The sequence below is a fragment of the Miniopterus schreibersii genome, assembly GCF_964146895.1.
Source record: "Miniopterus schreibersii genome assembly, chromosome: 8".
Classification (NCBI taxonomy): domain Eukaryota; kingdom Metazoa; phylum Chordata; class Mammalia; order Chiroptera; family Miniopteridae; genus Miniopterus; species Miniopterus schreibersii.
In genome coordinates this window covers 1,310,579-1,332,306 of record NC_138109.1, presented here as the reverse complement: position 1 = coordinate 1,332,306, position 21,728 = coordinate 1,310,579, and the positions used below count along the sequence as shown (strand labels likewise).

The 21,728-nt window shown below is 62.1% G+C and overlaps 1 protein-coding gene across 3 annotated transcripts in view; it reads right to left on the bottom strand.

Annotated features, from left to right (window-relative positions):
• The window catches only part of PRDM16 (PR/SET domain 16), a 266,524-nt gene that overhangs the window by 166,590 nt on the left and 78,206 nt on the right, over positions 1-21,728 (bottom strand). For all 3 annotated transcript variants that reach the window (XM_081145608.1, XM_081145610.1, XM_081145609.1), the window contains exon 2: positions 12,672-13,021. In XM_081145608.1, coding sequence (XP_081001734.1) covers positions 12,672-13,021 — 350 coding nt within the window. The remainder of the gene's footprint in view (positions 1-12,671; positions 13,022-21,728) is intronic.

Sequence of the window (21,728 nt, the reverse complement as noted above, 5' to 3'; positions counted from 1 at the left end):
TGGATCACACGCTCGTCCCCCTTCAGAGTGGGACAGAGGCTGCAGAGGAGGGCAGGAAGGGGTCAGTGTGGCAGGACAGTCCCTCACCCACTCTCTCCGTGTCTCTCCTGGGATCTTCTGGACACTGGCCTTGAAGGCTCAGGACAAACCTGGGGGTTTCTAGGTGAGGGCTCAGGCCAGACCTTCTGAATAAAGAAGGGGTGATGCCCAGGCTGGGGGCTGTGCAAATATTATCAGAGGCCTGGCCCCAGATCCTCCCACAAAGGGACGGGCCACTCAGCGTATGACCCCCTCCTGGTGCTGGGATGGGCAGGGAACATGCACACAGCAGGAGACCTCCAGACGGCCGGGGGCGGGACAGGGCAGAGCCAGACACAGCCAGCACCTGGGCATGTGGGAGTCCGCAGGCCACACAGGCTCCTGGGGGGCACCTGAGAGCAAAAATACCTAAGGGAGCCCTGGCTGGTGCGGCTAAGTGATTAGAGCATCAGCCCACGGACTGAAGGGTCCTGGGTTCGATTCCCAGTCAGGGGCACCTACCTGGGTTACAGGTTCAATCCCTGGCCCCAGTTGGGGCGCATGTGGGAGGCAACCAACTGATGGGTCTCTCTCACATCGATGTTTCTGTCTCTCTTCCCCCCCTTCTACTCTCTCTAAAAAGCAATGGGGGGGAAATACATCTGAGGAACCCAGAGGAAGGAGTTCCAAAGGAAGAAGAGGAAAGGGGGTCATCAGGCAACGTCTGAGCCACACTGGGCTGTCACAGCTCGGGGTGGGGAGCCACAGCACCCATCACGCCAGCATCCCCAAAGCCTAGCACAGCATCCACATCAGAGTCCGGGCCCTGCCTGTAAACCGAGCCAGAGATGCCTTTGTTGGGGTCACACCATTGTCCTCCTGCCACCTTTCCAGGGTGACACCTGGGGGCAGACACCCTGACTTTCACTGTGAGGTTCGCTCACCACCGACTGCAGACGGACCAGCTGTCTGAATATGGACCCCACTGGGCAGGCCCTGGGCTGGCGGGTCTGGGTCAGTCTCCCTCAGTCACCCCACAGCCCGAGGGGCCGGACCTTTAGGGACAGGCACTGTGGGACACAGCAGGGTGGGGGTCGCCGCTTCAGGGCCACCTGGCAGACAGAGGGCAGAGCCAGGTTCCCAGTCCAGGGCCACGGAAACAGGCCTGGGGACCATCCTGCCTTAGGGCCAGAGGATTGCGCGAGGGGCTTCCAGTCGCTGCTGCTCACTTGCTGCACTGGAACTAAATCTATGGGAACGACCTCCCGGCTCCTGCCTGCGTCGGGGTCAGCGCTGGCCCGGCTCTGAATTACAGACGCAGGTGGCCTCCTCCGGGAAGCCCTCAGTGGACGTGCACCGGCCTCCCCGGAGGCAGAGCATCCGCGTCTCTGCCGCGAGTGGACACGAAAGCCGCCGAGACGGTAGAGGTTGCTGTGAGAAAGGGACCCGGCGGGGCCCAGGCGTCCAGGAGACGCGCACAGTAGGGCCCAGGGAGCGGAGGAATTAATTAAGTCACCTCACACTTGGTGGTTGCGAATTTCTTTCCAAGTCATAAAAAGGGGATCAAGAGCTTTGGGCTGGAACTCTTTCTGGGATGGTGAGCCGGCGGACCTGGCGCACTGGCCCATGTGGACGTGCCCTCCTGCCCCGATGGCTCCTCCGCCTAGACACCGCCCTTGAAGGCCTGGCTCCGCCTCGGCCAGTCCCGCCCCTCTGCGTCCCGCTGGCCGGGCGGCTGGCACGCAGCGGGACAGGCAGGCGGCGTGGACGTTCTCCGGGTGCCCTGTGTGCCTGGCTCCCCCAGCAGAGGTGACTGGGGGTGGGTGAGACCACAGCGTGTCTCAGATTCACTCCCCAAGCACGGTTTCTGGAGACCTCTGTAAACGCCTGTTCCTCTAGCCAGGCGCCGGGACCGCATCCCTGACTCCCATCCCTTCACCCGCCCTCGAGCAATTTCCCGGCTGCTGCTCGGGAAGCAGATTTACAGTCCACAGAAAAAGCAAATGGCCCACCTGCCCCTTCATAAAACATCCAGGTCTCCACCCCGTGGGCCCTGATGTCCCCTCTGGGGGTCAGGAGCCTGCCAGCTGGGAGATGGACTGTGCTGGCTGCCCCATCAGGAGGTCATTCGCTCCCCCTTGCCAGCCACGCTATGGGGCCCCGAGGGCCCGGAAAGGGACCCCTCGTTGAAAATACATGTGTGCTGGTCATCCCCAAGGACACAGATCCGCGCCCACCCAGCGGCATTCTCTGGAAAAGCCCTCGCTCTGCCCGGGGTGCGCGCTTGGCGGTTCTCTCTCCAATGTCCGGATAAATCTACACGGTAAAATCAGAGACCACCGAAGACGCTCAGAGCTCTGCCACCTTTTGGGGCGAGGAGCTCATGAAGGTTCCAGAACAGGGGATGTGACACTCGACCTCATGACATCTTGCAACTGCTCGGGGCATGCCACCTACACAGGCTGTCCTCCTGCAGGCACCCGGCAGCCTGGGCCCTGGCCCTCGTGGACAGGAGAGGCAGGCGGCCCCAGAGGGCAGTGGCAGAGCCAGACTCCCCAGGGACACCCCGAAACAAAACCACAGCATCAGAAAGGCACGCTTCCATTCCCAGGTGCTCACACAGGGCGGGGTGCACACCTGGACCTCCTCCCATCCTCACCACAGCCCTACGGGGCCCTCAGAGGTGCCAGGGAGGCCTGGGTCTGTGCCAGTGTGGGTCAGCGGGCTCGTGACGGCCACCCCACTCCAGACAAGGGCCCTCGCTAAGGAAACGGGGACAGCAACGCCTGGCTGCTTCCCTCCGAGAAGTGCTGGAGTCCAGGCCCCACGAATCCCTTTGGAACTTGGATGCAAACGGGAGGGCTCACTGGGTGGGGTCCCGAGATTTTGGCGGTGAACCCCAGCACCACAGGATGGGTTCGGAGCGACACAGCGGACGCAGGGGTGGCCGGTGCCCCCTGTGATGGACTCCAAATAGCAAATCAGCCCCTCCACGGGGCAATGACTGGGGGCGGAGGGCCAGCCAGGAAAGCCCGTCCCGGGCGCCCCAGGAGCGGCCTGCCCGCCACCGCCCTCCCCAGGCTCCTCTACATGGCTGCCAGGCCCGCCGTTCCTAATCCTGATTTTCTTTTAAAAATGGATTAGGGAAATCTCATCTGGAAAATTAATTAATGTGTGAATTCACTGAGCATAGCACTTTGTTAAGTATTTATTTTTTTACGTAACCTGTATCCCCTCCCCCTTTTTTTCTGTCCAGGCAGGTTCCTGGCTGGCCCGTTTCTGAATTTTATGGGTTTTTATTGCTATTTCCAGTAATATTCTCTAATTCAGCTGCTAGGATATATCTCTTGCCTACACAATCGGCCACCTAAGCAGGTATGAAATCTCTGAGTTTTAAGTGGAAATGAAGCGATCTGACGACCGGACGGGAGGTCAGGGGTCAGCCGGTGACACAGCCCAGGTCTCCGCGGACCTGTGGGAGCGGAAGGAGCTCTTCGGAGCCCTTGATGTGCGCTGGCGATTGTGTCTGCTGTCACCCACGGCTGGCCCCGGGATTGTCAGGGCCCCTCCCGGCCGCCGCACGGTAGGTAAGCCCGTCCTCCCAGAGCAGCCCGCCCCCCGCCGAACAAAATGAGGCCCCGAGACAGGAAGCCGGAGCTTTTCACGCAGTGAATGGGGCCCCGGCTTAGGCCGCATTACGCCCCGGCTGCTCTTCCCCTTCCTCTTTCCCCCAGTCAGGGGGCTCTGACTTCAGCTAATTCGATAACAATCCCGCCGCCTGCCCAGCTCCCAGCCCCTGAGCACATTGTCCGGGCGCCCGGCCTGCCCCCCACGCCCAGCCGCACTCAATTAGCCCACCGCTGGGCCTCCTGTCCCCCCCACTCCTTTTCTGTCACCGCCCATTTGTAACCATTTCCTCTGGGGCCGGACTCCAGGGGCCTTCGGGACAGCGTGCCCCCGACGCCGGGGTCAGCGGACCTGGGTCGGACGGTGACGACTGAGGCGCTCACAGCTCAGGGGCTCTGGTCCACACGGCCTTTCGGCACCTGCCCCACTCGGGCAAGTGATGGGACGTGCAGGTGGAACCTCCGTCTCCTTTGGGGACCTTCCTTCTGAGCCTGGTGGGTTCCGAGGGCAGGACAAGCACCCCAGCCTCGACGGCCTGTCCGGGAGACCAGAGCTCGACCCTCAGACCACACAGATGAAGGCCAGGGGAGGGGGCTTGGTCACCTCTCCCAGGCTCAGCCACCCTCGGGCCCCTGTCCTCCTGGGCCAACATCTGGCTGAATCTCCCGGGAGAGCCCCTTCCCTTCCCTTGGCCGCGTGCAGCCCCCTGGACCCCCCGGTGCTGCGGACCAGAAGCAGCGGCCAGGCTGAGTCCCCCGCCCACCGCCCTTGGCAGCGGCGGGGCCTCGCCAGTGAAAGGAAGGCTGATAAATGAGTCTGGAGGGAGACAAGGCGCTTCGACTTGTAAGAGGTCACCGCGACTTTGTTCTGGGTGAGGGTTTATCGCGGCTGCCGCGGGGACAGACAATGCCCGGGGCCTGAACGCCAGAAACCTTAGCTGGGCTCACGGACCGACGGCGCTGATAAGCCAGAACGGGCTTCAGAGAGATCTAAATGGGAAAGGAGTGGATGGCGGTGTCGGACACGGCTGAGCCGGGCTCACACAATGGGACGTGCAATTACCCTGGGCCGCGGCCAGAGGAGGAAACGCCGCCTCCGAGCCGGGCGGAGGTGGTCCCCGCGCCCGCCGGCCAGCGGGCCCTGCCAGGCCCTGGCCTGTGGGCCGGGGCACAGTGGGGACAGAGGACCACAAGCCCGGGCCCACAGAGGTCCCTGGGCACAGCGGAGGGAGGCCAGCCCTGTTCCTCAAGCCAGGGCCTCCCTGGGACACGCAAGCGTGTCACCGGTAGCAGGACCAGGCAGGCAGGTGAGCTGGGACTGGTGCTCTGGCTCCGTGACGGCACACACGGCCACCCCGTCTCAGCATCATGCCTTCCGGGGGAGGAAACCCCGCTCGACACACCAGGGAGCACCCTGTACACTGGCGTAAGAGTCACCCCCAGGCCATACGATTCATTGCGTCCCACACAGTGTGCCCGGGGTCACGAGGAGCACCCTGGACGCCAAGGACACTGCTTCCACCCCGACCCTCCGGAGGGGCCTGCTGAGCAGCCACCTGGTGGATCCGGCCCCGGCTCACGCAAATCCAGCCGCCCGCAGCCGCCCGTGGGCCGGCCGAGCAGGAGAGGCCTGAGGGTTTGGGCTGAGGCCGCGGTGGCCTGTGAAGGGCTGAGAACACATTCCTCTCTGGGGGGTGACCAGCCCTCAAAATTCCCAACTCGAGAGAAGCCCTGATAAGCAGACAAGGCCTGGCGGGAGGGGCACGCCCTTGTCCCATGACCCAGGGAGACCTTTTATGGCCTGCCACCCCTGGGACTCTCGTCCGGCCCCGCGGAGGGAGGCCCACGCAGGGGCTGGACGACGGGACGGCTCAGGCCCTGCTGGGCATCCCCAGGGAGCTGCCTGGCCAGTAGCTGCCATCCTCAGGAGGGGCCGCCCTCCCGGCCCGGGCTGTTCCCGGCGAGGCTGCTGCTGGGAAAGTTCTAGAAATAGAAATACTTCTGTGTAAGTGACAGACACTGCAGATACTTCGGTCTTAGCAGGTGGGTCCCCGGAGACGGGGTCAGCACAGAGGGGGCTGCCCGGTGGCAGTTCAGGTGGACCTGAGAGGTAGCCTCACTCCAAGGGCAGAGCGGGCGCAAGCAGAGGCCAAGGTCACGCCTGTGTCATACCCCACCTTTCCGGTCTCCGTTCCCCTCGAGAGCCAAGGGCCGGGTCATCGCCCACGGGACGAGGTGGGGGGGCTGCTCTGACTGCGGGGACACCGGGCAGTGGGCCGGCCACGCCCTGCTCTCCCCAAGCTTTATGAGCTTCGCGGGGAAAAGGCAGAGAGATGCTGCTGGGGGTCCTGAGTCTGCTCCCTCGCCCCTGTGCCCACCTATCGTGGGATCCTGCGTGACCTTGCATGACCCTGCGTGACCCCTCCCCTCTCCTGGGCTCAGGGGAGAAATGGCAATGACCTCAGGCGTTTCCAGGCGTGACAGGGACAACTGGTGCCTGGGATCCCCACTGGCCATCACTGCCATGCCCTCGGGGAGGGGGCCTTGTCACTGGTCAGCCCCACCCCAGGAGGACAGCAGAGCTGAGCACCCCCTGATGGGGTGAGGGTGACAGTCCTCAGGGGCCCTTGCTGGCCTCCCTAGTCCTGCTCGGCACGGGGACACCAGGTGTCTTTGTTATCTCCCCTGATATGTAATCCCTCCTGTTCTTAGGAAAAAGAGAGAAAGGAGGGATGGTGGGAGCGAAGTGCCCCTTCTCCAGGCAGCCCTCGGGGGTCCACAGGAGGGGCTGAGCTGCCCAGCTGTCCCCTCTGTCCCCACCCCCATCTTTCTGACAGCCTGGTGCGATTTTCCAGGTCTCGGGTTCACAGTGGCCGGTGCAGACCGAGGGTTGGTCTGGCTGTCACTGGTGTGTGTGTGAGAGACGGGAAGGGTGAAATGCCATTTAAGAAGCTGGTATTCAGGGACGTCTCTAGAATATGAAGAGAAAATATTTATTTCCTTTTTCGCTTGTGAATCAGATGCTCTATTTAAAGCAAGTCCCCTCGCTGGACCGCGGCTGAGTTATTGCCCCTTAAGGAAGTAAAGGAGCCGTCCCGGGGGTAGTCTTAGTCAGTCTATCTCCTTTTTTCTAAAATTCCTTATATACCCGCGCCTCGAGCCGGGCCTGAGAGAGTGCAGCGTTTTGGGGCATTCCTGGGCTAAAAACGTCTGGACCTGATGTCACGGTGCCCGGGAGGGGCGGGCACGGGCTGGCAATGTGGTCCTTTTCCTGCGCAGTAAGTGGCTCCTGGGGAGGGAGGTCGCCCGCCGGGGTATCTGCACTCCGGACCCCCGACACGCACACCCGGGCCCTGGGTGCACACACACCCGGACCCCCGACACGCACACCCGGGCCCTGGGTGCACACACACCCGGACCCCCGACGCGCACACCCGGGCCCTGGGTGCGCACACACCCGGACCCCCGACGCGCACACCCGGGCCCTGGGTGCGCACACACCCGGACCCCCGACGCGCACACCCGGGCCCTGGGTGCGCACACACCCGGACCCCCGACGCGCACACCCGGGCCCTGGGTGCGCACACACCCGGACCCCCGACACGCACACCCGGGCCCTGGGTGCACAAACACCCAGCTGTGTCCCAATGGGCTCGAATCCAATTCCCGCTGGACGTCCTGGGAACAGGTCCCCAAACGCCCGCCGTCCAGGTGCCGTTTCCAGGGGTGCCAACGCTCACAGGCGGCGTACTTGCGGCCTGGACACTTTCTGAATGTGTGTTTTGCCTCCTAAGTAATAAGATGATTATCGCGGGAAAAACAGAAAAACAACCCCCCGCAGTGTTTCCAGGCCTCAAATAAAACCCAAGCAACACGGACGGAGGGGCAGCATCCAGCGGGGCAAGTCCAGCGCCCGGTGGAGGAGGCGCCGCACGGAGGATTCTGGGGGTCTCCCCTGGGGGTGGGGGGCTATGGGGTAGTCCCAAGAGTGGGTCCTGGAGCCTCTGAGAAGAAGAACAGTCGAGATCTGGGACCGAGGGCACTAAGCCGGGGCTCGCGTGGCCATCCGACCCGCAGGAAGCCCCGAAATAAGGTGTTTATAGTTCAGACGGCCCCTGCCCCCTGTCCCCTGCCCCACCCCCTGCACCCGGCACTTGGAATGACCAGGAAAAAAGGTTTTCTAAGGAAATGACGAGCTGAACAAAAGAGCAGGGAGCCCCTCCCCAGCACACCAGCCGGGGCGCAGCCGGGATGCCCAGGGCAGAGAGGGAGTGAGGGGCACAGAGCAGGGCACACGCAGTGCCATCCGCCGAGCGACCGGACACCCGCCTGGCGGCCATCCGGCCATCCCCGCTCGTCCCCGGATCCCACGCGGGCGGGGCTCCTGGAAACGTCCGCTCGCGCCCGGCCTCTGTCCTTCGGGCCCGAGCAGGTGCGGGAGGCCTGGCCGGTCCTCCCTCCTCCCTAGATCTGCTGTCCGACCGCGACTGCTCCTGGCACTTCCCGGGCGCTTTCACCAACCCGGGACTGTTTCCCCGTGACCCTGGAGCCTCCCACGGGCCTGGCCCAGACGCAGCGTGTCTGTTGACTGAACAAGTGAACACGAATATTAATACTCAGGAGCTAAAGCCACGGACACGGATGAGGCAGGAGACGGAGTGAATGGTTCAGACGACAGAAGGCCCCTCATTCGCGTTGACGTTTCCACCAGCTCCTTACACAGAGGCCTCAGCGTCGTTCAGTCGCTGAGGTATCAGCCCCAGGCCCAGGCCCAGGCTGGGCGACGCTCTAGGCACCCGCAGTCCCCGGCGTCCACTTTATGGGGGGAGACGGGCACTCAACCAAGACCCAAGCAGGACACAGGCAGGTTTGGTTTGGGACTCACTCCTGTGGGCTCCCAGGGGGTTGGGTGTGGGGGTCCCCACCCGCCAGGCCCCAGAGCTGGGGGAGGTGGGCAGTCACAGCTGCAGGGCCCGGCCCTGGGGCAGGTGGCACGTCCAAGGAGCCTGCTTCCTCAGCCCGAATCCCTCTGGGCTGTCACTGGCAGCCATCTCTTAATTAGCAAAATAAACAGCACAATGATAAATGTCATGATTTACTCAACAAATGATCAAAATCATTGTTTTTTCAGACCTCGGGGCAATGAAATGCAATCTCAGGGTGATTTATTCAGGCAGGGTGAGTGGTGGCAGGCAGGCCGCCCATAGGGGGGAGGAAGGTCATGTCAGGCGTCACCTGGGCCGGGGACAGACCACCTCCCTTTGAGATGGAGCCCAGGGGCCGCCTGCACTCACCCCAACTCCCGTCTGTCCCACAGACATTCCTGGCCAGGTCAGGGTGCAGGGCAGATACACCTGACATGGGGTATGTCTCCTTCCAAAATGACAGAATCTCCAGGTGTCCGCAAAGCACCCAGGGGACGGGACGTTCGGAGACCCTGAGCGTTCTCGATACACGTGGGAGGGGGGCTCAGCTGCCAGGCCGCCACCCCCGTTACTGTTTTGCTGAAGAAAACTCCTGCATGGAGCAAGGGTGGCCCCAGACCTTGAACCTGGAGGTTGGAGGTCGCCCGTCAAGCCCGGCAGGGGAGAGGAGCGGTGTGTGCCCGAGGGGAGGGCGACCCCCGGGGCCTCACGCGGGCCAGGCAGCTCGTCAGTTACCCGCAGACAAAAGCAACCAGCCGTTCGATTTGATTTCAATGGAATGTCCAGAGAAACAATTTTGTTCTCAGAGTAGAAAGAGAATTGTTTCCATGGTGTCCCCAGATGAGGGTAAGAATAATCCAGTTGACCTTGATTTTAATCCAGTCCTCGGGGACACCTTCCTGTGACTGTGGGGGACCCCTTTGTGCGTCCAGCCGACAGGAGGAACCCCACTGAGAGCTTGGACCTTGCACGGATCGGCTCCCAGCCACCCCCCAGGGGAGTCCACAACGATACCGGGCCCTCCTTAGGTTTCTTTTGACATCTTTGCTAAAAATGTGCCTACCTCTCCTCTTTCAGTCAATGAGTAGAACGTAAACTGTAGCAAAATCAAAGCACCCCAATTTATAGAACAATCACCAGCATGAGACTGACATTACACACACAAAATTGGGGGCCGGGTTGAGGTTACAGCCTTCGTGCCTCGTCCCCGGGACCTGGGCTGATGGCCGGGCCTGTCCCCGCCTCGCCCGCTCACCTGCCGCTTGCGCGCTAACAGCTGTCTGGTTATCTGCCCCGTCCAGCTGCCTGCTGGGCAGAGGTCCCGGGGGGCCCAGGGAGCGCATCTTTGCAGGAGCTCGCGCTGGACGGGTCACACGGTCAGGCCGCCCGGTTTACGTTAGGGACTCGGGGACTCACAGAAAGATCCAGCCTGTGGAGCCTGGGTTTTCCGCTCCGGTCCGGGGCCTGTTTGCAGGCCGGGCCCACAGTCAACGCCTAACTGGGAAGGGGCACCCAGGAGGCGCGTCTCTCTCCCGAGCCACCCGTTCTCCTCGAGGAAGGCGCGAGAACAGAGCGAAACGGCCGTGACCTGTTTTGGGAGACCCCTGGAAAATCCCATAAAGCTGCTGACGAGGGAAGACGGTGGATTTCCCCCCAAAGGCCCAAACGGAGGCCGGTGAAGCTAGAAGGAATCCTCCTTGGCCTCGTGATCTAGTTCAGGGGAAAGTGGGCTCGCCCTGAGTTTTCGGGGGACCCGCTTCCTCCCTCCCTCCGTCCCTGGGGAGGTGGTGGCTTCCCATCCAGTCCTCCCTTAGGCCCTCCTCTCAGTTGCCACACTGACGCAAACAGCCGCCCGCCCCGCTCGCCGGGGGCCGTGAGGCCCAAAGACGGGCCACAGCGCAGCTAATCTGGCTGCTCGCGCCTGCAAAACAAGGCCAGAGCAGACCACGCGGTGCGGCGCGGCCCGAGCGCCGGCGGAGGGCGTTGGGTGGAGGGCAAACACTCCTAAGCGCTGGCACGAAAGGCAGCTGGCAGGTCATGACCCAGCGACAAAGCCCACTGGCGGGGGGGGGGGGGGGGCCGGGGAGATCGCTGCCTCACGTACGCAGAGAACAAACAACATGGCAAAGTCAACAGGCCCGGACAGATAACCGCACGGCCCGGACGGGCCTGGCACCCAGCACGCGGCGGCGATACGGGCCATTTCTTTAAAGAAGAGCAAACAGAAACCTGTAGCAGAGCAGACGAGAACAAGGTCGCCTCAAGGTCATCCAACGCCCTACCTGCAAGGTGTGTTTTCACTCCAGGGTCCAAAAGCCACCTGCTCGTTCAATAGCCCAGACCTCTCCGAGAGTGTCACCCAGACACCCTTAAATTTCTCTCCCAAACAGCCAGGCAGGAAGGACGAGACACAGGCAGAGTCAGAGAAATGCCACCTCACGGCCCGAACCACTTACCTGTCACACTGGCGGGAAATGCTCTCCTTGCTCCCAGAGGGGACGGCCCCACGAGCCACGGCAGGGCCCACAGTGTGGCCCCCGGGGTGGTGTTAGGGCTGCAATTCCAAACCCCCTTCACCTCCTGCCTCGCCTTGCTCCTAGGCTCCTGGGGATTTGTTCTGAAGGTGACCTTGAGCGGCACAGACCTGAGTCTGCCACCCAGGACGGTGGGGCCAGGCCAGGCCACCATCGTAGACTGTGCTGAATTCTGGGGCGCCCATTCCTTCGTCCATCTGGTCAACCCACCTCCCAGCTAAACCTTTTATAAAGCTGGCACTCGGGTGGGGAGCCTCTGCGCCCCCAATGTCCACACCCCCGGGCAGGGGCCACACTCCACCTGCCTGCTGGGAAGTCAGAGGCTCCCAGTGTCGAGGGCACAGCTGGCCCTGGCCCCTGTGAAGGAGGGAGGATCTGTGGGCTGTGGGCAGCCTCTACCACCGTGAGCATCAGCACATCCAGCCTCCCTGAAACCCTGAGAAAGGGTCTCAATGCTGATGGGCCCAGGGGAGGCGCCCCAGGGTGGCTGGGGCTCCGGGAGCCTGGAAACGAGCTGGGGAGAGGGCACTGCCGTCTCTAGGGAGAGGTCAGGCATGACAGGCAAGGATTAACCTCGTGAGAGAGCAGAGGGGGGCCTCCACACACACTACAGGACCCCTCAATCGGGGGGGGACCTTCCCGAAGCCACTGAGAGGCTGTGAGCACTGGCTCCCCTCCCCCTCACTGTCCTGGTCCCTGCCACACCGGTCCCCTCCCTAGAGCTGACCTCATCCTAGGAATCTGGGTGCCGACCTGCATCTTCCGCCCAGGCAGGGTCCCAGCCCAAACAGCACCGGAGACACTGCAGGGCCGGAGCAAAGTCAGGACACCTGAGACCACCTTAAAGCCTCCAGACCGGGTCCAGCATCCTTGGTGGCCTGAGCAGGACACCTCTGAGGGAGGGACGCCTTCAGGGACCTCCGCACCCCTCAGCTAATGTGCCTCCACTCTCCTGACCACACACAGGCTCAGAACCATCACGGCAGACCCAGGCTGTTAGGGAACCTAACCCACAGAATCCCCTCCCTGGCAGGACGGGACTGTACCCCACTAACACGAGAAGTGAGGCTCCTCTTAGGGAGCCGGGTGACAGGGAGTGGTGGCGGGAGGCCCTGGCGTTGATGAGCTCGGGGCGCCTGGGGACAGCACGGCCACCGGGCTTATTCTCTGAGTGCTCACCCGGCGTCCGGCCCCCCGGGGCGGGAGGTCTCCCTGGAGTAGCGACTCCTGATCTGGGACATCCCATTCATCTGCTGCCCCCCCGAGCTCGCAGCCTCAGCACCTAAGGCCCAGACGGGAAGCCCGGGCGGTTTAAGACATGAGCTCATTATAGACACATTTCCGGGAGAGCGCGGAGCGGGCACAGCCGGGCCGCCGGGCGCCCGCGAGGACCTCGATCTCTCTGGGTCCCGTCACGCGAGCCGCGGGATAAAATAAGCCTGGGAAATGTGACATCCGAACGCTCCCTCCGACCGCGCCTCCCGCCCGGGGCGGCGGCCCGGCCGGCTTTATAAATAGACGGAGCGCAAGATAAATGGGCGCCATCAATCTCCCGGCGCGACGCTCACCTCCCATCCGAAGTCGGCCTCCTTCAGCGTGGCCCGGGGCGCCACCATGTAGGGGCCGAAGCGCTCCCCGACCTCCATCCGCTTCTTGGCCCAGATGCCCAGGCCGGCGCCCGGGATCGAGGACTCCCGGAGCTCGAAGTCCGGCGGGATGGGGATGTCCTCGGGGATGTAGACGGGGGCCTCGTAGGGCGAGCCCTCCTTGGGGGTGAAGTCCTCGCTGGTGGGGAAGGGGGAGGCGGGCCCCATGGGGATGGGGGACATGATGCTGTCCTCGGTCTCGTCCTCGGCGCTCTCGCCCGCCAGCAGGTCGGGGTCCGGGTCGTACATGTTATTTACAATGTCACCGTCACCTGCGGGGAACAAGGCAGTGTCAGGCTGGGCGGCACCCCTGCCCCAGTGCGAGGGGCTCAGGGGCCCCCCGGGACAGGGACGGGATGGCGGCCCGGGGTACCAGGAGGCCAGGACGTGCCCGGCCACCACCCCTCCTCCCCCCGTGACCTCGCCGCCGCTCCTCCTGACCCAGCAGCCCTCCCCCACGTTAGAGCCGCCCCCCCCCCCACGGCGAGTCCACCAGCTCCCTCAGGAGCCGGCGTCCTCCGTGTCCCCCGCGGCCACACGCGGGACCAAGAACCTGTCACCCGCTCCGCTTCAGAAGAGCGGGGACAGGAGCCGCCCACGGCCCACAGGTGTGGGGACGGCGGGGGGGTCGACACACTGGGCACCCCACCTGGGGCTGGTGGGAAAGCCACGTTCTAGAACCATCCGACCTGTGTCTGCAGCTGGATGGACACACGTCCCGCCTTCTCGGGAGGACTCAGAATTTGGGTTCCTGGGGCATCTGTCCTACTCTGGACAGTCGAGTGGGGCCAACAGGGCCCCGGACGTTCCCGACGGCCTCTCGGCAGGTTAGGGCAGAGGCCTGCTGGGGTCACGAACACGGGGCTCATGCGACCGCAGGTCACAGGCTGAGAGAAAGGGCAGGAGGGTCCCCGGTTTATCTGTCCGGGGTTCTTCCTAAGATAGCCTTGGTGCCAAGATAGTGCCACCCGGACATATGCCAGCCCCTAAACTGTGGGCTGGGGAGCGATAGTGAGAGCAAGGGGCGGGTCACTCGGGGGAAAGGGCCCCCTCCAGGTATCGACCCGAAGAACCGAAAGGACCGGTGAACACTCACAGCACCGTAGCCATGTTCCCCTAAAGGCAGGCACACCGGGTGCCCCTCGGCAGGTGAAGGGCGGGCGCACGTGGCCCGTCCACACGGCGGAGCACCACCCAGCCACGAAACGGACCGACCGCCGACAGGCTGCCCCGCGGGCGGGCCTGCAAACGCCACGCTGAGCGAGAGAACCGGCCGCGAGGGGCCACGCGCCGCACGAGCCCGTGTCTGCGGAACGCCCAGAGCGCGAGCCCGGCGAGGTGGAGCTCACACGGCTGGGGCTGGGGCTGGGGGCCGGTCAGTGGGCGTGGGGTCTCCTCTGGGGGAAGAAAATGTTCGGAACTGGACAGAGGCGGCCGTTACACAACCTTGAGAATGTGCTAAACGTCACTGAACTTTCGCTTCAAAATGGCTAATTCGTAACGTTACTTGAATTTCACTATAATGAGATTTTTAAAGTCAGAGAAGGCGTGGGGAGCGCAGGGCGCCTCGCCCGCTGGAGCCTCCTGACCTCTGTCCAGACGCTTCCGCCCGAGTCTGGCCTTTTGAAAAACCTGCGAAAGTGACCCGGCCGCCGCGGTCACTCTGGCCCTTGGCCTCGGCCCCTCCCTGCTCCCTGAGTGACGTGGGCGGGAGAAGCTGAAGTCCCCATGGAGACGGGCCCCTCACGCTGGCTGCAAACAGGCCGGGCGGAGAAGGAACAAAATGTTTTCCTTCCAAAGAAACCAAAGTCTTTGAGGAAAAAACATCCTGGGGATACCACTTATTTAATTTAGCAGCATTCACAGAAGTAATTGTTATGTTTTTAATTGATCGGCAGGATCCTTTCAAAGGAGCTGCAGCTGAGGCCCGGCGCCCTAAGGATCCCGGCTGCTTCGGTTGGAGCCTCCCCCATATACCTTCCCTGCCCGCGGGGCGCAGAGGCCGGTCCCAAGGGGGTGATTAAGGTGCCACCTCGTTACTGGGAACTGGGGACTGTGCAGAGCTCGCAAACAGGCCCCCCACACGCGCCCCTAACTCCCGGGGGGTGGGGTGGCTGAGCTCCAGGGCAGTGAGCAATCGGCGAGGCTACCGTGTGGGTCCCTGCGCGATGTCCCCCCCACGCATCTCAGGGCTCTTTTTTGTTTGGGGGGGGGTGTTGTTTTCATTTTAATTTTCTGTTTGAATTCTACTTCCCCAAACGCCTCACCTGCTGGAGGGCAATCGACATTTGAGGGTGTGTTTAATGTACGGGCCGAGCAAACAGCTCAGGCGAGCTCGGTGGCCGTGGCGGTGGCCGTGTTTCCTGCTGATTAGAGGAGGCTGAGTGGGGCCTCCACCCCCAGCGGGCACGGGATTAAGTGACTGCCCCAAGCGCCAGGAAAACCCGTCTCCGTTCTGCTGGGGGACAGGTGGCCTAATTACCGTGCAGAAGCATTTGGAGAAAATGGGGTGTCAGGAGCAGCCCCAAGGCCCTGGAGGAAGCAGAGAGCTGCCCAGAGGCGCCGGAGCCACAGGGCAGGCCAAGCGCAAATTATCCTCTCCCCAGGGTCCTCGAGGAGCTGGAGAGACCATCTTCCTCAGCGGCCAGGGGACCCAGAGGGGGCCGGCCCAGGCAGGAGCTCCCTGCCCCCTTCCCTCTGCCCCCTGCCCTCTGCCCTGGGCTGGATACGCATTTCTCCGGCCCCGGCCCCGCCACCCGGGCCGGTGACCACTGGTGCATATCCAGCGCTCTCTCGAAGGTTGGAATGCAGAGCCGGGAACACGGGCTTTTTACGACTTTGGACACCGGCTGTGCGATGTGTGTTATTTACTGCCCGGGAGACCTCGGGTCCCTCATTTGGGTTTTGCGGTAGTTTCAGGAGAGGGGCTCATGACTGAGTCCATCAGTCCTAAAAATTTTTCTGGGACACCTATCAAGATCATAACATCAGGGAGGATTGGGGGGGGGGAGGTCAGCGGCTGTGATAGGAGGAGGGGAAGGGCGGCTGGAGTCTGGCAGCCAGCAGGCGATCCTGAGCCACGGCCACTCGACGGGCCACGGGGCACAGGCTGCCGGCGCCAGGGCCCGGCCCGACCACTGTGCTCCTGGTGAATTAGATGCCGGAGCCCGGTGTGGAGGCCTGTCGCGTACCCTTCAGGGCACGTGCTGTGGTCATCTGGTTTCCTAACACGGGTCAGGGAAGTGGAAACACCCAGCTGCTCCCCAGTTGGGGACCCAGTGGGCTGGAAGCCAACGAGTTCTCAGCCCCTATCCTGCCCCCGAGTCCCTAGGCCCTTAGTTTAGGGCTGGGTCTTTTCCAGCCTCAGAGTGGGAGCCTTCTGCGCAGTCCCCCCCCCCCCGCCCATGCGCATGTTAATCAGCCCTGACCAGCGGGCGCCCCACCACCTCCTAGAGAGCCCCATCCATACATCGGGGTCTGGAGGGAGGGGCCCCGAGTAGGGACAGCTGGGCTCCAGGAGCCAGCGCAGGGTGTCCCTCCTGCACTGTCCCTACGAGGCTGGCGGCCGAGTGAGCAGTGTCCCTCCGGGAGGGTGGTTATAACCGGTAGAGAGACCACTGGCTCCTTCCCTGAGGCTGCAGCTCCAGCGGCTGGCTCCTGGGGAACCAGGCGGACTTAAGCCTTGTTCCTGGGCTGGGGACCGGGAAGGAATTTCTCAGAGTCAGTGCCTGCTTCCCCTTTGCTGTCTGGTGGCGTTTTCAGAACCACTAAACCAGCTGGCCCGTTTGGGTTGGGCCCGAGAGACAGAGCACGTGAGAGTGTGGGTGCTGCGTGTGTGTTAAGTGTGCCCGAGATCCGTGAGGAGGGTGCGAGGGGAGGCGATAGAGCCCTGAAAATACATCCATGTGGCCTCAGCCAGCCCCCTGCCTCCTGCAGCCCTTTGGGTGGGGAGGGCAAGGCTGTCCTCCACTTGGGGACCCCAAAAAGAAGGGAGAGGGAAAGCCCGTCTGTGGGACTTGGGCCACCTCCCCCTTCCTCCTCCAAGCAGGAGTCTGCAGGGCTGTGTCCGGCTGCCCTGGGTTGTGCCCCTCAATGGGCAGAAGGGATCCCACAGGGGCTTCCCAGTGCTGGCCGATGACACCCTCGTGGGGACGGTTTACACGGCCAACAGGCCCAGGGCACGGAGAGTGGAGAGCTCACCCTGCCCACACACCCTCTCCGCGGGGCCGGCTCCCTCCCAGGACGCCCCTGCTTGGCCATAGGGGATTCTGCCCTGGCTCTGGCCTCTGGACACCGGCCGCCCAGCCGGCCCACGATGGTGTACAGGGCCGTGGGGAGCGTTGCACCATCAGCCAACAAGCAGACGCTGGCCTCCCGGGGCCCTTCTGTCCCTCCTGCCTGGCCCAGGGAGCTGCCGGCCGGCCTCCGTGGGCCCCCCTTCCAGGCGCCGAGGGGAGAGGGGCTGGCTGACCACCGGCTCGGGCTTCACCTTTTTCGGGAGGCCTCTCCTGAAAGCAGCAAGGTGTGGGGGCGCTGGGGGGGGGGCTTCCCTAAATAGAGGAGCCGACTTTGTATTTGTAGCAACATCAGAGGAGGTAAAGGGGAGTGGTTGGGGGGCGGGCGCAGGGGGCCAGGAGGCCACAGGAGGACCAGCTGAGGCGTCCCAGGGGCTCCGCATCCTGCCCGTGGTGGCCGGTACAGATCTACCCAGACGCAGAGCTCAATGCACGCGGACGAGTCAGAGCCGCTCAGGAGGAGGATACATTGTATCCACGCCCTCGATTGTATCCCTGGATTGTATCCCTGTCAGCACCGCGCACACTGGAGCCCTGCAAACTGTTGGCATCAGGGAAACGGGAAACCGGCCAAGGGCACAGGGTCTCCCGCTCTCACAGGCCTACAACTGCGTGTGAATCTACAATGATTTCAGTTAAAGCTCTGATTAAGAGCACCTACCCTGAAAAACCCCAGGTCTTTATCCACCTGTGCACAGCGGGGTGCGATTCCTTCAGGTCCGAGTATATCAGAGAACACGTTTAATTAGTCTCGCTGGTCTCGGGGACCCCTCGTCCCGGCCAGGGTTCCCCCTGCCCTGGTCCAGCTCATCCTTAACTCTGGGCTTTAGGCAGAAAATCGCCTCGGGCCAATCACCCGTCATCTTCTTCAACACCCTCCGAGGATGGTGGTGCTGGGTGGGGCTGGGATGGGGGAGGCCAGCAGGGTGCCCAGTGCCCAGCTTGAGAGTGACCCCCTGAAATCTTCACCTTCTCCCGCCCCCCTCATCACAGCCCATCTGGTGGGGTCATAGGTCAAAAGCAAATTGTTCTCTGATGACCTGGTACTGACCATTGGGGGGGCCACCACCATCCCCCCAAATGGGGAGAACAGGTCATTGGAAGAGAGAGAAAAGGAGGGGCTGCCGTGACCCCCCACAAGCGAGCTGCTCAGAAACACACCCTGTGGGAGCCCTCTGCTGAAGGAGCTTGTGGCAAGGACAGTTCGAAGTCAACTCCACCCAGGCCCTGCAAGGTCAGCCATCGGCCACCCTCGGCCGTCGCCCACTCCCTGTGGAGCTGGGGATGCGCAGCCCTGCCCAGTGAGGACATGCGCACCGGCCACAGCCTATCCCGGTGGCCGCCCATCCCTGGCCGCCGCCGCCTGAAGTCCACCCTGCACACCGTCCTGGCCACCCTGTGGAACCAGCTCTGAAAGTCCCCCCCGCTTTCTTGGACCCAGAGCTGATGGACGTGCCTCCTGTATTCCTCCCTCACTCATTAACCGGTGACACTGAAGTGGCCAGGCCCCCAAAAGTCACATTTCCTCCCGACAAACACGACCTCCCTGGGTGGTGACAGTAACACCATGGTGGGGGAGGGGGGCTGATGCACAGGCCAGGGCTCAGCTGGCTCCCCCAAAGCCCTGGGCTGGACATCGTTACAGGCCTCCTCCCCAGTCAGGGACATCCGGGTCAGTCAGGGCCAATCTGGAAACTTCTAAAGCAACCCCCTTCTTGGAGCCCATGAGGCAGAGCAGTGGGCCCCAGGCCAGGAGTGCGCCCCTAGGAATCCTCACCCCATGACCTCTGAACCCAGAGATTCATGCCACACCTCTCAAACGGGTGGTGGTTTCTTGTGGGACACCCACTGGCCTGCTCGGCAAAGCTGTGTCCTCGAGTGCGACGGTGCTGGACGCAAGGATGCGTGGGGGCTGGGGGCCGAGGGACACTTCTCCAGTCAAAGGGCTCAGACCGATGTCACCTCATCTTGGGGGGGAAACTAACCTAAGGAACAGCCCCCTCACCTGAAGAAGCTCAGGTGTGCGCAGGAGGCAATGGCAGATCTAAAATGTCCCTGGAGGAAGGACCATACAGTGTGGGGTCCAGCTGTGGGTCAGGCCAAGGAGTCCAGGGACAGAGCCTGAGCCCACAGGCCACAGACATGCCGGCGATGGCCACAGAGCAGCTTGCTGAGGGACCGCGTGAGCCTGCAGCTTCCTGGGGAGTCACGTGCCCGGCGGGCTGAGCTGGTCAGGTGTCAGGAGCAAGGGACCCAGCTGTGTTGGATGTTTTAGGGACAGTTTGGCCCTCTAAAGCAGGGGTTCTCAGAGTGGGGTTCCCAGGCCCATGGCATCTGTGTCCCCTGGAACTTGTAGAAAGAGCTACAGTTCCCACCCCAGGTCCACTCCACCTGCAGCTGGGTGCAGGCAAGGTGATCTGTGCCCACACATGTCCTCTGGGATGTGGCAGCCACTGCTGTGGCTTCAAGAGGGGGGTGGGCAAGTAGCCTGCGTCAGAAATGCCGAAATGAGAGGCATGCACCCTGGAGGAATAGGGTTGGAAAGGGAGCCAGCCTCCTAAAAACAGCCAAAGGTCCCCTTGGAAGTCTGGGATGCTCCATCCATGCAGATCTGGTTCACTCACCCCAGCCTGCCACATGGAAGCCCACAAACTTGCCTCTTAGTGGGAGAAACACGCCCTGTGACTGACCCTCTCCAGTAACCCCATCTTGTCACCAAGGGACTTCCCTCGTTTTGTCCATCAGGGATGCTCAAGGCCACGCAGCTGGTCAGGACTATCTAGTCTTGATTCTGAAGTTCTTGGACGCCATACTGTGCAACCCCAGTGTTCTCACTCCAGTGGGACAACGGCTGGATAAGTGTCCCAGCACTTAGTGACGGCCTTCCTCTTGTCCCACAGGAGACTCAGGACATGGATGGATGAATGGATGAGGTGCATAAATGACTACATGGAAGAACAGATGGGTGTGTGAGTGGATAAACAGACAAATGGATGAGTAGATAGTGGACAGATGGGGGATGGATGGATGGATGATGGATGGTTGATGGTGGATGGATGATGGATGGATGGATGATGGACGGATAGATGATAGATGGATGGATGGATGGTGGGTGGATGGATGGATGATGGATGATGGATGATGGACGGATAGATGATGGATGGATGGATGGATGGATGGTGGATGGATGGATGGTGGATGGATGGATGATGGACGGATAGATGATAGATGGATGGATGGATGGATGGATGGATGGATGGATGGATGGATGGATGATGGATGATGGATGATGGACGGATAGATGATGGATGGATGGATGGATGGATGGATGGATGGATGGATGGATGATGGATGGATGGATGATGGGTAGATGGGTGGATGGGTGGATGAATGATGGATGGTTGATGGTGGATGGATGGTGGATGAATGATGGATGTGGATGATGGCTGGATGGATGATGGACAGATGATGGATGGATGGATGGATGGTGGGTGGATGGATGGATGGATAGATGGTTGATGGTGGGTGGATGGGTGGATGAATGATGGATGGTTGATGGATGAGTGATGATGGATAGATGGATGGATGGATGGAGTATGAATGATGGATGAGTGATGGTAGATGGATGATGGATGTGGATGGTGGATGGATGGATGCATGCATGGATGGATAGATGGAAGGACAATCTTGAGGGCAATTGTTAACAGAAAAGTTAAAGGCTGAAACCCTCACTTTCCATTCTTGACTTTCCTTTCCTGAGGATGAGCCCCATTAACATGACCCCCTTGCTCCTCTCACCCACCCAGACTCTGAGTGGTTCATCTGGGAGAGCATCTGGGCTTGGTTGGCCCTGTCCCCACCTCTGGGAGGGAGCCCATTTCTCTGCTGCTCCTCAGGGTTGACCCCCCTTCAGCCATGCAGAGTAGCCTGCCTGGCCCAGCACTCCAGGGCTGCGGTGGCACATCTGTGATCCTGGGGTTCAGCCATAGGCCCCAGCCCTCTGAGCTGGTGGGACTACGCTTCCCACCTTCTGACTGTTCTTTATTCTCTCGAACCAGGCGGCAAGGACTGCTGGGTACGGGGCCCCTCAGACACCACAACACATTCTCCCCGCCCCAGAGCTTGCAGTCCACCCAAGCTGTGACTGTCACGAAGACCATCTCATCTGTGCTCAGGGAAGGGGGTGGGGGCAGAGAGGAGCACTCAGTAAGCTGGGTCCACGGAGGCCACCGGATAAAATGGTGAAGTAAGACACTCTTGTTTCTAACAGGATTTCCCTGCTGTTAAGCTCCTGCCAAGAGCAGTCAGGCAAGGGGAGCCCCGTCCTCGATGGAGGGGTTCTTGGGCTGCAGGGAGCGTCCTGCAGACCCACCTCCAGAAAACGTTTGCTAGAAAGGGAACCGGGAATTGACGGCTCACATACTTCAATCACCCACAACAACCGTGATTGACTGTCCCCCAGCCATTGTCAACCCTGCCTGTAAGCCAAGAACCGAGCATCTTGGCTCCAGGACCGGCCCAGGGAGGCGCCCACGGTGCTCGGGGACCCACCGCCCCTGGAGCCGCCGAGGGCTGCGGCCGCCTCGGGCCGCGCTCATTGGCATTCCCCTCACCAAGTGGCCGCGGCTTCTGAGCCCGGAGCGCGGCTGCTATTAATGCAGCCAATTAATAGCTCTGAGAAAAG